We start from the raw sequence: 13,875 nt of genomic DNA on the forward strand, positions 1-13,875 counted from the left end.
TTTGGTAAAAAAATTGACTTTTTTTAATATTTGACTATTTCGATAGAAAATTTGTCCTTATGGATTCAAAATTCATCTTTTTTAATTGAAAATGAACTTTTTTTGTGGAAAATTTAACTCTCTTTTAAAAAATTGATCTTTTTTTATAAAATTTGACCATTTGTTTAAAAATTCATCTATTTTGTTGAAAATTCGTCTCTTTGTTAAAAATTTAACTATTTGGTTAAAAATTCATCTTTCTTGGTTGAGAAGTTGAAAATTGAACTTTCCAGGATAATAATTCAACCGTCTTCTCAATTTTTTTTTTAAATTTGGTTTGAAAATTCAATTATTTTGTTAAGAATTCATCTTTCTCCGTAAAAAATGCAATTTTTTTGTTTTTATTGGTCCTTTTGGATAGAAAAGTCGTCATTGTGGATTTAAAATTTATCATTTTTTATTGAAAATTCATCCTTTTTGGTAAAAATCGAACTCCTATGTTGAAACTTCGATTGTCTTCTAAACAATCTGTCATTTTACTTATAAGTTTAAGGATTTCGTTGTAAATTCCTCTATTTTGTTGAAAATTCGTCTCTTTGGATTGAACTCCAACTATTTGGTTGTAAATGCAAAATTGTTTGGTTAAAGATACATATTTTTGTTGTCAGAAATTCAACTATTTAGTTGAAAATTAATCATTTTTGGTTAAAAACAATCTATTTGTTGAAAATCTAACTTTCAAGGCTTATAACTTAATATTTTATTCTAAAAAATTCGCCTTTTTGGCTTGAAAATTCAAACATTTCATTGAAAATTCAAGTATTTTGTTTTAAATCAGTTGAAATTCATCCATTTTTTGGTAACGAATTCAAAAGTTTCGTTTATTATTAGGATTTTTGGATAGAGAATTCGTCCTTATGGATTGAAAATTCCTAATTTTTTATTGAAAATTCATATTTTTTAGTTGAAAATGAGCATTTTCGTGGTCACTTTAACTTTCTTTTAAAATTTTTGTCTTTTTGTTTAAAAATTCAACTATTATGCCAAAAAGTTGTCTCTTTGGATGAAAATTCTAACTATTTAGTTGTAAGTTCCAATAGTTTAAAATAAATTTGTTTGTTAAAAATTCAAAGATTAGGGTAAAAATTAATCTTTCTTGTTTACAAATAATCTGTTTGTTGAAAATTAAAGATTTCAGGCTAATAATTCACCGTTCTTCTACAAAATTCTTCTTTTAGGCTTGGTAATTAAGTTATTTTGATAAAAATTTCATCTTTTTGGGTATAAAAAAATGTAACTGTTTTTTTATTATTGGTCTCTTTTGATAGAAAATTCGTCCTTAAGTATTGAAAATTCATCTTTTTTATTGAAGATTAACTTTTTTGTTGCGAACTCATTTTTTTTTTGACAATTCAACTCCTTGAATGAAATTTTAACTACTTTCTTAAAAGTTAATTTTTTTGGTTTGAGATTCAGAATTTTATTTAAAAATTCGTTTTTTTTGTTTGTCAAAAATTAATAGTTTCAACTTAAAATTTAACAATTTTGTTCAAAATTCAAGTAAATGATTGAAAATTAAATATTTTTCTGAAAATTCATATTCCCGGGTTGAATATTTAACTAATATATCGAAAATTAGCCTTTTTATCTTAGAAAATTAGTTTTGTATATTGAAAATTAATTCTCTCTCTTTCGGCTTGAAAATTCAAACATTTTATTGAAAATTCAATGATTTTGTTTGAAATCAGTTGAAATTCATCCATTTTTTTGTAACAAATTCAAAAGTTTTGTTTATTATTAGTATTTTTCGATAGAAAATTCGTCCTTGTGGATTGAAAAATCATCTTTTGTAGTGAAATATCATATTTTTTTATTGAAAATGAGCTTTTTCGTGGTCAGTTTGACTTTCTTCTAAAATTTTTGTCTTTTTTTTTTTAAATTCAACTATTTGGTCAAAAATGTATCTATTATGTCAAGAATTGGTCTCTTTGGATTAAAATTCCAACTATTTTGTTGTAAATGCAAACAGTTTACAATACATTTTTTCGTTAAAAATTCAAAAATTTGGTTAAAAAATAATCTTTCTTGGTTAAAAATAATCTATTTTCTGAAAATCATCTTTTTTGGTAAAAAAAAATTTATTTAACTTTGTTTAATATTCGTCTCTTTTAATAGAAAATTCGTTCTTATGGATTGAAAATTCATCTTTTTGGCTTGAAGATCAGCTTTTTTGTTGAAAACTATATTTTTTGTTGTTGAAAATTCAACTATTTGGTTGAAATTTAATCTTATTTTGTTTGAAAATTTGATACGAGTTTTTGTCGATTTTTCTAGAAATTCCATGCAACTTTTTATTGTAATTTTATGCGACTAGTGTGATTTTTTTAAGCCTTACAGTCGATCCGTGCCCCGCCCTATATGTAAAGTTTTTTTATCAATATTTTTTATTAATTTATATTATTTTTTCTATAATTAAAGCGGAAGAACGGGGCATTAGAAGCAGACGTGGACCGCTGGGCTACAGAAGAAAGTCAACCAGCAGAGAAAGGAAAAGCAGAAACGATTATCATTCCAGATCTTCAGATAGAAAATACAACAACAGGTATTATAATTTACTAATTTAATAATTATCTATTATTACCTTTTTCTGATTGTTTCTTTAAATATACAATATTTGAAAATACAATTGTTCGTTTCAAAACTGCAAAGAAAAATGTTTAATTTAATAAATTCTATAATTAAAAAAATTTTCAAAAAGGAACAAAGTCCATCTTGTAAGAGTTCAGAAAATTTTTAGCGAAGTTTTTAGTGAATGTTAAATATTTTTTCCATAAATATACACTCCAGGTAATATTTAAATAATGTAAAGATAAATCGAAATTTGAACAATCTTTTTTCTGTTACTTTTTTTTTAAATGAAGAAACCTAAACTTTTATCTGCGACTAAATAAAAACTATGAAATGTTTTTCATGTTTAAAAGAAGCTTCTTATTACTGTATTGAACTATTTTATTGAAAACTTTTTTTTTGGTTTAAAATAAATTGTTTTAACTAAAAATTTAACTATTGGGAATGGTGGTCTACCATTTCGCCACCTGGTGTCCAAAATTGGAATGAGAAAGAGTAGGTACAATTTTAATCTTGTACATTAATTTCTGCATAAAAGTGTTTTTACGATAGTTTTGTAAAGTATAAAACTATGATTGAATACTACAAACAAATCTCCATAAAAAATAAATAGTTTTAGATAGAATTTCCATATTATACAGTGAAAAAAAAACATTTTTGTCAAATAAGTTTAAAAAAAGAATCACTCAATCACTCAACGTGGAACTCTTGCGAATTTCAAACTTTAAAAGTAATTTACACGTATAAAATGGAAGCTACTAACACTTTTAAACTGAAAAATTTTTAATTAAATGCAGTTAAACTGCAGAATTAATTTTTTACTTTTATAAATTGTAGAGTTCAAAAATTCAGATTCAGTTCTAAATATATAATTCCACGTTAACATTTTCAATGCTCTAAATTCTAAATTGAAGAATCAATTAATTAATTAAATTTTTTTCAAAATTATATCATTTAAAGTAATTTTAATCCAGAAAAATTAAAAATTGAACGATTATATTTTTTTAATAAACTGAACACTTCTTAAATTAAAAGTTAAATTATTCACATTTTAAATGGTTAAAAAAATCCTTGAAATGCCTCCAAATTTTATTTGAAAATCTTGAAACATCTGCATGTTGTTTACATTTTTGTTCTTAATTTTTTCATTATTTCAGAACTTCTAAACATCCTTTAAAATGAATCCAATTTTTTCTAAATTATTTTGAAAATTCTGCGAAATTAAACAAATTTCCTTAAAATCTTCCACATTCATTTTTAATAATTTTGTCAATCTTTTTGAATAATCACTCAAAATTATCTTTTCAAAATAAAAATCATTAATTTTCATAGGAAATGTTTTTTTATTCTTCTGAAGCCATTTTAAATTCTTAAAAATCTTTTAAATTTTTGTTTCGAAATCTGCCAAAATTTATAGTTTGGCGGTACACGTACACCCTTTGTTTGAATTATTTCAAATTTTAAATTGAATAAAAATTTTTTTAAACTTCTAAATATTTCTGCAACTTTCTTGAATTTTTAAAAGAATAATACTTTATTTTTATTTATATATCGAAGTTCCAAAATTTTACTTACAAATTAATTTTTTTTAATAGAACGATTAAAATGTAACGTTCAAAATTTAGTTTTTAATATTTAACTACAATTTTTACTGATTTTAAATACACAGACATTTCTAAATATTTAGTAATTCTTATTTTTCTTAATTAAAAATTTTCAAATTGAATGGTTTAAAAATGGAATATTTTAGACTTTTTAAAACTAAAAATTGAACTGTTCAATTTTTGGTTAAAAATGATTTTTTAAATTGAAAATTCAATTATTCTAGATAAAGAACAATAATTTTAGATGAAAATTTTAGTAAAAAAAAAGTCATATTTTTTATTAAAAAATAAATTACTCCAGTTGAAGACTCATCGTTTTTAATGAAAATGTATCAGTTTGGTTGAAAATGAATTAATACTATTTGGTTTAAAAATTTTTTGTTTGGTTTGAAATTAATTGTTTACTGAAAATTTAATTATTCTAGTTGAATATTCCATCATTTTAACTAAAAATTCATCTCTTTGGTTGAACAATAATTGTTTTTAAATAAAAATTGAACTGTTCAATTTTTTGTTACGAATTATTTTTTAAATTGAAAATTCAATTATTCTAGATAAAGATTAACAACTTTAGACGAAAATTAATCTTTTTGGTTTAAATTTCAAACATTCCAGTTGAAGATTCATCATTTTAGTTAAAAATTCATCACTTCGTTTAAAAATGTAATTATTTTATTTTAAATTATCTTTTCTTGCGAATTTATTTAAACTTTAAGTTTAACCTTCCCAATTAAATATTCCATCACTTTTTTACTAAAATGATGGAATATTTAATTGGGTTGGTTATCATCTTTTTTATTTAAAAATAAACTATTTCAGTTGAAGTCTCATCGTTTTAAATCAAAGTGTATCAGTTTGGTTGAAAACTATTCAAAATTTAATTTCCATTTTCGGTTGAAAAATTATATTTTTTAATTGAGAATTCATGTTTTTTTTTGTGGAAAATAATCTTCTTTGTTGGAAATTCAATTAAACTGGTTAAAGATTAATAATTTTATTTGAAAATTGATCTTTTTCATTTAAAATTCAAACATTCCAGTTGAAGATATATAATTTTTGTTAAAAATTCACCGCTTGCTTTGAAAATGTAACTATTTTTTTGTTGAAAATTTGCTCTTTTTTGTGTTAAAAAGTTTTTTTTTTAACTGAAAATGTAACAACTATTCTAGTTGGAAATTTCATCATTCAATTTTTGGTGGAAAATTTATTTTATTTTCAATTTTCAAAATTTAATTTTCCATTAAAAACTAATCTTTTTGTTGTTGTTGAGAATTCGTTTTTGAATATTGAATATTTAATTATTTTTGTTAAACATTCATAATTTTAGTTGAAAATTCATGTTTTTGTTTTAAAATTTGAGTATTCCAGTTGATGATTGATCATTTTGCTTGAAAACTCATCAGTTTGGTTGAAAATTAATTTTTTTGTCTCAAAATGTAACTATTCCATTCCTTGTTAAAAACTGATCTTCTGGTTTGAAAATTCATCTTTTTGGTTGAAAATTTTAAGTACTGCAGTTGAATTTTCTACCAAATAGTTGCATTTTTATCAAAGAAAGATGAAATTTCTCTTAAAAATGAGTGAATTTTTAATTAAAAAATAATAATAATAAAAATAGAATATTCATCCATAAAATATTTCAGTTTTTTTTCAGTACTTGTGAACAAAAAATAAATTTGCTAAGAAATTGTTAAATTTAAACAAAAAAACAGCCGAATTTTCAACCAAATAGTTGCATTTTATCCAAGAAAGATTTTATTTTTTTTATCCATCAAAAATTCGAGTTTAGTTTGCAACAGAAAATTAAGAATTGTAAACAATAATTTAATTTTCTGCTAAATACTCGAATTTTTAACCAAAAAGTGTGACTTTTTAACAAGATAATTAAAATCTCAAACCCAACAGTTGTATTATGGTTCAAGAAAAATGAAAATTCGACTAAAAAAGGTGAATTTTTGAATAAAAAAGACAAGTTTTCAAAAAAAGTTTAATTTTTATCTAAAAATACATAGTTTAATTTTCAACAAAACAATTGCATTTTTGCCAAGAAAAATGCAAAATTTATACTGAAAAACATAAACTTTTAAATCAAAAAGAAGAAATTTTCTACAAAAAATCGTTTGTATCCAAAAATCACTTCAGTTGACTTATCAGCAACAAAATATGAATTTTAAACAAAAGGCAAATGTTCTAAGAAAAGAGTTGAATTTTTAACTAAAAAAAGATTAATTTTTTTACATAAATTACAATAAAAAACGATGCTTTTTTAAAGAAAATTGTTGAATTTTCTACCAAAGAAAATCTATAATTTTTACGTAATTTATGTACGGTTCCTTATTCATCGAATTTATTTTCCTTTCTTTGTATCTTCGACAGGAAACGTCATAGAAGCAGAGAAAGGAGGGACGATCGTCCTACAAAGGACGAGAAGGACCGGAAAGAGATTAAAGAACATTCCAGTGAAAAGCTTCCTCCCGATAAAGAATCACGGAAAAATGAGAAGAAGGATGAAAAGGAAAAGCGAGACACCAGCGAAAAGTTGAATGATTTTCCGAAAGAGAAATCGGATAATTCTAAAGTCAAGCGAGATGAGAACAAGGAAAAAATTGAAGAGGTAAAGGACAAAAGTGAAGGTAAAGAAAGCAGAGTGAAAGGAGGGAAAAAAGAAAAGAGGGAAGAGTCAAAAGTAAAACGAGACGAGTCTCGAGACAGACGAGATAATGAAAAATCAAAAAAGGATGAGAACAGGAGTAAACGGGAGGATGAGAAGAGGGAGAAGAGGGACGATTCGAGGAGTAAAGATTCGAGAGATAAATCTTGTAAAGAAAGAGTCAAGGACAGAGAAAAGGATTTAAGCAAATGTAATTCCTGGGCTGATTTGAGAAAAGTCGGTTTGACCATCGACGAAGTTACTCGTATCAAGAAGGCGGAATGTGCAGACAAACCGGAAAAAGCGAGGTTGGTTTATTGTGATATTTTTAAAAAATTAATTATGTAGCTGTGCCATTTCGAAAAAATTTCTTTAAAAACATTATTTTTGCAGAATTATCCGCTATTACACTTTTTCTTTAACAAAACCAAAATAAAGTAGTTTAATTTTTAGTTAAGATCATTCATTTTCGATAAACTAAACGAATTTTCTACAAAATAATTCAATTTTGTACCAAGTAGTTGCATTAATTATATATGTTGTTTTTTTTAACATTTTTTAAACAAATAGTTGCACTTTTAAGCGGAAAAGACCAATTTTCTACACGAGATTTAAATTTTCAATCAGTTAAATTTTTAATAAAATATTTAAATTTTAAGTTTCAACAAGTAATTTAAAAAAAAAAACTAATTTTGTATTTAAAATATCAATCTTGAACAATATAACTTTTCATTAATTTTTATTATATATTTTTTCACATATAAAAATGTTTAACTAAATAGTTGAATTTCGGAATTAGAAAATACCAATTTTTAACAAAAAGTGGAGTAAAATTATCATTTAAGAGAAATAATTATCAGAAAACAAAACTAATTTTGTACAAGGCAGTTTAATTTTTGACAAATTAGTTAAATTTTCAAGACCAGAAGACCAATTCTCAACACAACAGTTAAATTTTCAATCTGTGAATATGAATTTTCAGAAAAAAAGTTAATTTTCAATTAGTCACTTGCAATTTCAAAAAAATATTTAAATTGTAAGGTAAAACAAGTAATTTCTAACAAACAGCGGATTTTCTACTAAGATTCTGAATCTTCAACAAAAAGAAAAAATTTTAATAAATTAGTACAAGCTTGAACCAAGTAGTTGAATCTTCACCCAAAACATTATTTGTCAACCACGTATTTGAATTTTCCACTAAAAAAATTAGCTTTCTACAAAACAGTTGAATTATCAATTATATAATTTAATTTTCTTCTAAAAAGATGAATTTTTAACGAAAAATGTAATAGTTTATATTAAAAAAAATGTTAATTAAAAAAAAATAGTTTGATTTAACTGAAAGACTTAAATCCTCAACTAAAACTGATTAATTTTCCAACAAAAAATATCATTTTCAATCAAAACAGAGTAATATCCAATGAAAAAGTTGACTTTTTAACAAAAAAAATGTGAAATTTCTACAGAAAGATTTGATTTTTCAAAATTAAAACGATTAATGTTAAACATTATAGTTGAAATCTCAACCAAAAAAAAATTTTTAGTCGAGAAAGGAACCAAATTTGAATTAAAATGTGCAATTTTCCTGCCCTTAAAGGCGAATTTTCAACAAAATAATGACATTTTCAAACAAGAAATAATAGTTTTTAATCAAATTGTTGAATTTTTCAAAAAAAAAATTCAGTTTTAAAACAAATAATAAAGTTTTCAACCAAAAAGATCAATTCTTAACCAAACATTTAATAGTAGATATTTTAACCGAAAAAATTTAACCAAAACATTCCTTACGTAATCCCGTAAAAAACCCTTATAATCCTTTAATATTCGTGGAGAAATCTCTAACAATTGGTTAAAATCCTTTAAATTCCGTGAAATTTTTCGAAATCTTACGAGATCCCTCGAAATCATTCAAATTCATTGAAATTCTAAAAATCTAAAATTTACGTATCTGTTGAAATTCCATAAAATATTTTGAAAGCTTAAGAAATTGTCTAAAATCCGTGAATATATTCTGGAATTTGTTTTTAATTTCTTAAAATTCTTTTAAATTCCGTAAAAGCATCGTAAAAGAAATTCCGTGACTTTTCTTGAAATCTCTTAAAATCTTGTTCAATGTTTGGAAATCCTTGGAAATTTGATTTGATTTTGAAATCTTTGCAAGATTTTTTAAATTCCTTCAAATCTTCGAAATATCATTAAAATCCCCTGATATTCTTCAAAAACTTGCCTTAAAATCTTTTGAAACCCCTTAAAATCCATTTATAAACCCTTTAAAAATGCTAAAAATTTATGACATAAAATCCTTTGATTGAATCCTGCGACTTATTTTTAAATGTTTGAAAATCTTTTAGAATTCCTTAAAATCTGTCGAAATCCTTCGGTCTATCATTAAAACAAGTAAAATTTGTAGGAAATTTAATAAAAACCCTTTGAAGTCCCTAAAATCTTGTAAAATCTCTAGAAAAATTCAAATTATCTCTGAAATTGCACTAGATTATTTCTTTAATTTCTTGAAATCCTCCTCTAAAACTTTTTTAATACTTTAAAATCTTTTGAAATTCCTTGAGATCTCATGGAATCCCTAAAAAGCTTGGAAATCTCGTTAAATTCCTTAAAAATGTTATAGTTTCAAAGTTCATTGAAATCTCGTTTATGGTGAAAATAATTGATATTTTATTTATATATTTTTAGTAAAAATACAATTTTACGTAGGAAATTGTTTTATTCCCTTAAATGAATCCTATAAACTGAATATTTTTATATTTTTCAATAATTAATGGAGATTTCAATAAGGCAGTAAATTAATTTTTTTGTCCAAAAATTTGATAAATTTTTATAAGAAAAATCTGTCCAACTTTGATTTAAACCGTTTTGAAAAATAATTAGTTGAATTGTCGTATATCAATTGTGAATATAAATTAATTCATGATTTTCGAAATTGAATTGAACTTGGTGATTTAAAAAGTGAATAATAATTGATTTTACAAGATGATTCGGAATCAGTTCAGAATTTTGGAATTTTGCAGATTTTAACGTTACAAAGTAAATTGTTTCAATTGGAAAGTTTTATTAGTTAAACAAATTTAAACGCCTGATTGAAACTTTATAAACTACTTTTAATTTTTAAATAACTTAAAAATAATTTATTTATAATTAAAGGTTGTTATTAAATTTCAAATATTCTTGCATCTTAAAATATTCCATTTCAACCCATTCAAATTGAAATGTTTTAATAAAGAAAAAAAACATATACTCTATCAATTTAGTTTAGTTCATATTTTAACTAGAGAATGGTTTTCATTCCCAATAAAAACAGTTGAGTTGAACCAAAAAATGACGAATTTCAAACAAAATAGTTGAATCTTCAACTAAAACAGATTTTTTTTCAACCAAATAATTAAATTTTTAACTAAAAAGATGAGCTTTCTACAAAACAATAGAATTATCAATTAAATAATTTTATATTTCAACCATAACGATGAATTTTTAATACAGAAGATTAATTTCTTTCCAAAAAGATGAATTTTCAAAGAAAAATTGAATAGTTCATATTTAAAAAAAAAAAATATATTAATGAAAAACAGTTGGATTTAACAAAAAAAGGAATTTTGAAAAAATACTTAAATCCTCAACTAAAGTGGATTATTTTTCAACCAAACAGTTGCATTTTTAACCAAAAAATACGAATTTTTAACAAAACACATCAATTTTTAACATCAAATATAATTTTCAACAAAAACAGAGTAATTTTCAAGGAAAAGTTGCATTTTTAAGTAAAAACCTTGAAATTTCTACAGAAGGAGTTGATTTTTCAAACTAAAACGATGAATGTTCAACAAAATAGTGGAATTTTTAAGAAATAAAAATTGTGAAAATTTTTATGAAAATTTTGTTAATCCCATAAAAATCCCTTATAATCATTTAAAATTCGTTCGAATCTCTAACAATCAGTTATTTATTTAAATAATTAATGGACGTTCCATTTGGGCAGTGAATTTATTTTTTGACCGAGAATTTTATAAATTTTTAGAAGAAAAATCTGTCCAACTTTGATTTAAGCAGTTTTTTAAAATACTTAGTTCAACTGTTATCTTTTTTAATTATGATATCATTCAGTTTAGAATGCGCAATTAAAAATTCTTTTACTTTAAAAATTTTCCATTTCAGATTTTAATTTTTAGGCTTACATTTTATGTTAAAGATTTTTTAAATGCAGTTTTAAAAACTCAAACAATTAAAAATTAGAAGCCTTTAAAATCGAAGCTTTTTGATAAAAAACATTATTTGATCAACTCTGAATATAAATTGTTTAAGAATTTTTAAATTGAACTGTACTTTAAGATTTAAAAAGTGAATAATAATTGATTTTACTAGACGATTGGGAATCAGTTCAAAATTTAAGAATTTCCCAATTTTAAAGTTAAAAATTAATCAGTTTCAATGGGAATGATCTATTAGTTAAACAAATGCAAACGTCCGATTGAAACTTTATAAACTATTAACATTTTTTAAATAACTTCAAAATAATGTATTCATAATCAAAGGTTTTTTTAAAATTAAATTTCAAATATTCCAGTCTAAAATATTCCATTTTCAAACCATTTAATTAAAAAAATAACAATGACTTAATATTTAGAACTATCTGACTTTTTATTTAAAATTAGTAATTATAAATTGAATATTAAAAACTCAACTTTGAACGTTACAATTTTAATTGTTCTATTTAAAAAAATTAATTTTGAAGTCAAATTGTTGCTTGGTTTGAAGATAAACTACTTTTAAAAAATCTTTTTTTATTGAAGTTTCACCAATTTAGTTGAAAATTCAGATTTTTGGATTGAAAATTGAACTATTTTGTCAAGATTTTGTTTGGCTTGAAAATTTAACCATTTTTTTTAAAGTTTAATTTAAATTTAAAATGAACATTTTTGTTGAAATTCAACTGTTTGGTTAAAAATTAAATAATGTTTTAAATGAAAATTTAAATATTTAAAGCTTTAATGAAACATTAACCGATTAGTTCTTTTTAATTTAAATTTATTTTTGAAATGAGAATTTTACAAATTAAAATAAAATATGTCCAACTTTATTTTCAACGTTTTTTAAAAATAATTAGTTAAATTGTTGTCTTCTTCAATTATATCGTTTAGTTTAGAATGTTTAATTCGAAAATCTTTAATTTAAAGATTTTGAGAATGCAGTTTTAAAGACATAAACAATAAAAAATTAGAAGCGTTTAAAATCGAAGAATTTGCAGATTTAAAATAAAAAATTTAACTATTTTAATTGGAAAAAATCGAGTAAGTTGAAGAGATATTGAGAATTTTTTAAATAATAATAAAATAATAAAGAACATTTCCTTGAATAATTGAAAATGATTTTTTATTTTGAAAAATTAATTTTAAGCGAATATTTAAAAAGATGTTTAGAAGTTTTGAAAAAAATTCAAAAATAATTTAAAATTTGAAGAACTGTAAAACAATATGTAGCTGTTTTAAAGATTGTTAATAAAATTTCGAAGCATTTTAATAATTGAGAAAAGTTTAAAATCTAGAATTTAGCAGTTTAACCGCATTTAATTTAAAATTGTTCAGTAGAAAAATTAAAGTAGCTTCCATTTTATACGTGTAAATTATTAAGAATTTGAATAAAAATTTGTTGAATTAAACAACTTTTAAACTTCAATTTAAAAAGTTTAAAATTCAAGAGTTTCACTTTGAGTTCTTTTATTTGCATCTCAGTTTTTATTATTTTAAATGGAAATTTTTTGTTAGCTTTAGTGTTAGATTTTGAAAATTTCATTGACCGTGAAAAATTTTTGCGAACCGGAAAATTACCGGGACTTTTTTCTTTGATTAAAACGACCAACCTGAAAATAGTTGAATCTTAAACCAATACAGATTATTCTGAAAATAAAAAAGATGCGTTTTCAACAAAGAAGATTAATTTTCTAACAAAAAATATGAATTCTCAACAAAAAATGTAATAGTTGACGTGTTGTAACGAAAACGAGTTCATTTTTATTTCGAATACAAAATTTGGAAGCTTTTTAAGAATTTTGAAAGACTTGAGAAGAATAAAAAACATTTTTTTAGGAACATTGAAAATGATTTTTTATTTTGAAAAATTAGTTTTAAAAGAATATTTAAAAAGATTTAGAAAGATTTAGAAAATTAGCAAAAATGAATGTGTAAGATTTTAAGACAATTGATTTCGGCAGGAAGTTTAAAAAAATTGAAGGAAAAATTCGAATAATTTTAAAAGATGTTTAGAAGTTCAGAAAAAATTTCAAAAATAATTTAAATTTCAAAAAACTGTAAAACAACATGTAGATGTTTTAAGATTTTGAAATAAATTGTAGAACCTTTTTGAGGATTTTAAGCATTTAAAATTAAAATAAGTCAACTTTTAATTTAAGAAATGTTATCCGTTTATAAAAAATGTAATCGCTTAATTTTTAATGTTTCTAACTTAAAATTGCATAAAGTGGTATAATTTTTAAATTTTGGAAATCATTTGACTCTATAATTTATAAAAGTTTAAAATTCATGTTAATGTTTATAACTTAAAATTGCTTAAAATGGTACCATTAGAATTTTTAAAATTAATTGATTGATTCTTAAATTCAGAGCATGGAAAATGATAGCGTGGATTTATATTTTTGGAACTGAATCTGAATTTTTCAACTTTACAATTCATAAAAGTTTAAAAATATTAATTTTTAAGTTAATTCAGTTGATAATTTTTCAGTTGAAAAGTGTTAATAGGTTCCATTTTATACTTGTAAATTATTGAAAATTTGAATACAAAATTTTTGCATTGAACAACTTTTAAACTTCAATTTTAAAAATTTTTTATTCAAGTGGAACCGGGAAATGACTCAGATTTTTTTCTTTGATTAAAACGACCACCCTGAATTTAAAATTATAAAATAGGAATTACATTTTTGCTTTTAAAAAAGCTGAAAGTATGAAAAGGAGTTTTTTTTGGTGTGATTTAAGAGCTCAACCTGAA

General features: G+C 22.7%; 1 protein-coding gene across 1 annotated transcript in view; it reads left to right on the plus strand.

The window, feature by feature from the left end:
• The window catches only part of LOC117182015 (serine/arginine repetitive matrix protein 2-like), a 112,788-nt gene that overhangs the window by 17,619 nt on the left and 81,294 nt on the right, over positions 1 to 13,875 (plus strand). Inside the window, exons 4-5 of the mRNA XM_033375033.1 lie at positions 2,458 to 2,581; positions 6,588 to 7,169. Of these exons, the coding sequence (XP_033230924.1) occupies positions 2,458 to 2,581; positions 6,588 to 7,169 (706 nt within the window). The remainder of the gene's footprint in view (positions 1 to 2,457; positions 2,582 to 6,587; positions 7,170 to 13,875) is intronic.

The sequence above is a fragment of the Belonocnema kinseyi genome, chromosome 10, assembly GCF_010883055.1.
Source record: "Belonocnema kinseyi isolate 2016_QV_RU_SX_M_011 chromosome 10, B_treatae_v1, whole genome shotgun sequence".
Lineage (NCBI taxonomy): Eukaryota > Metazoa > Arthropoda > Insecta > Hymenoptera > Cynipidae > Belonocnema > Belonocnema kinseyi.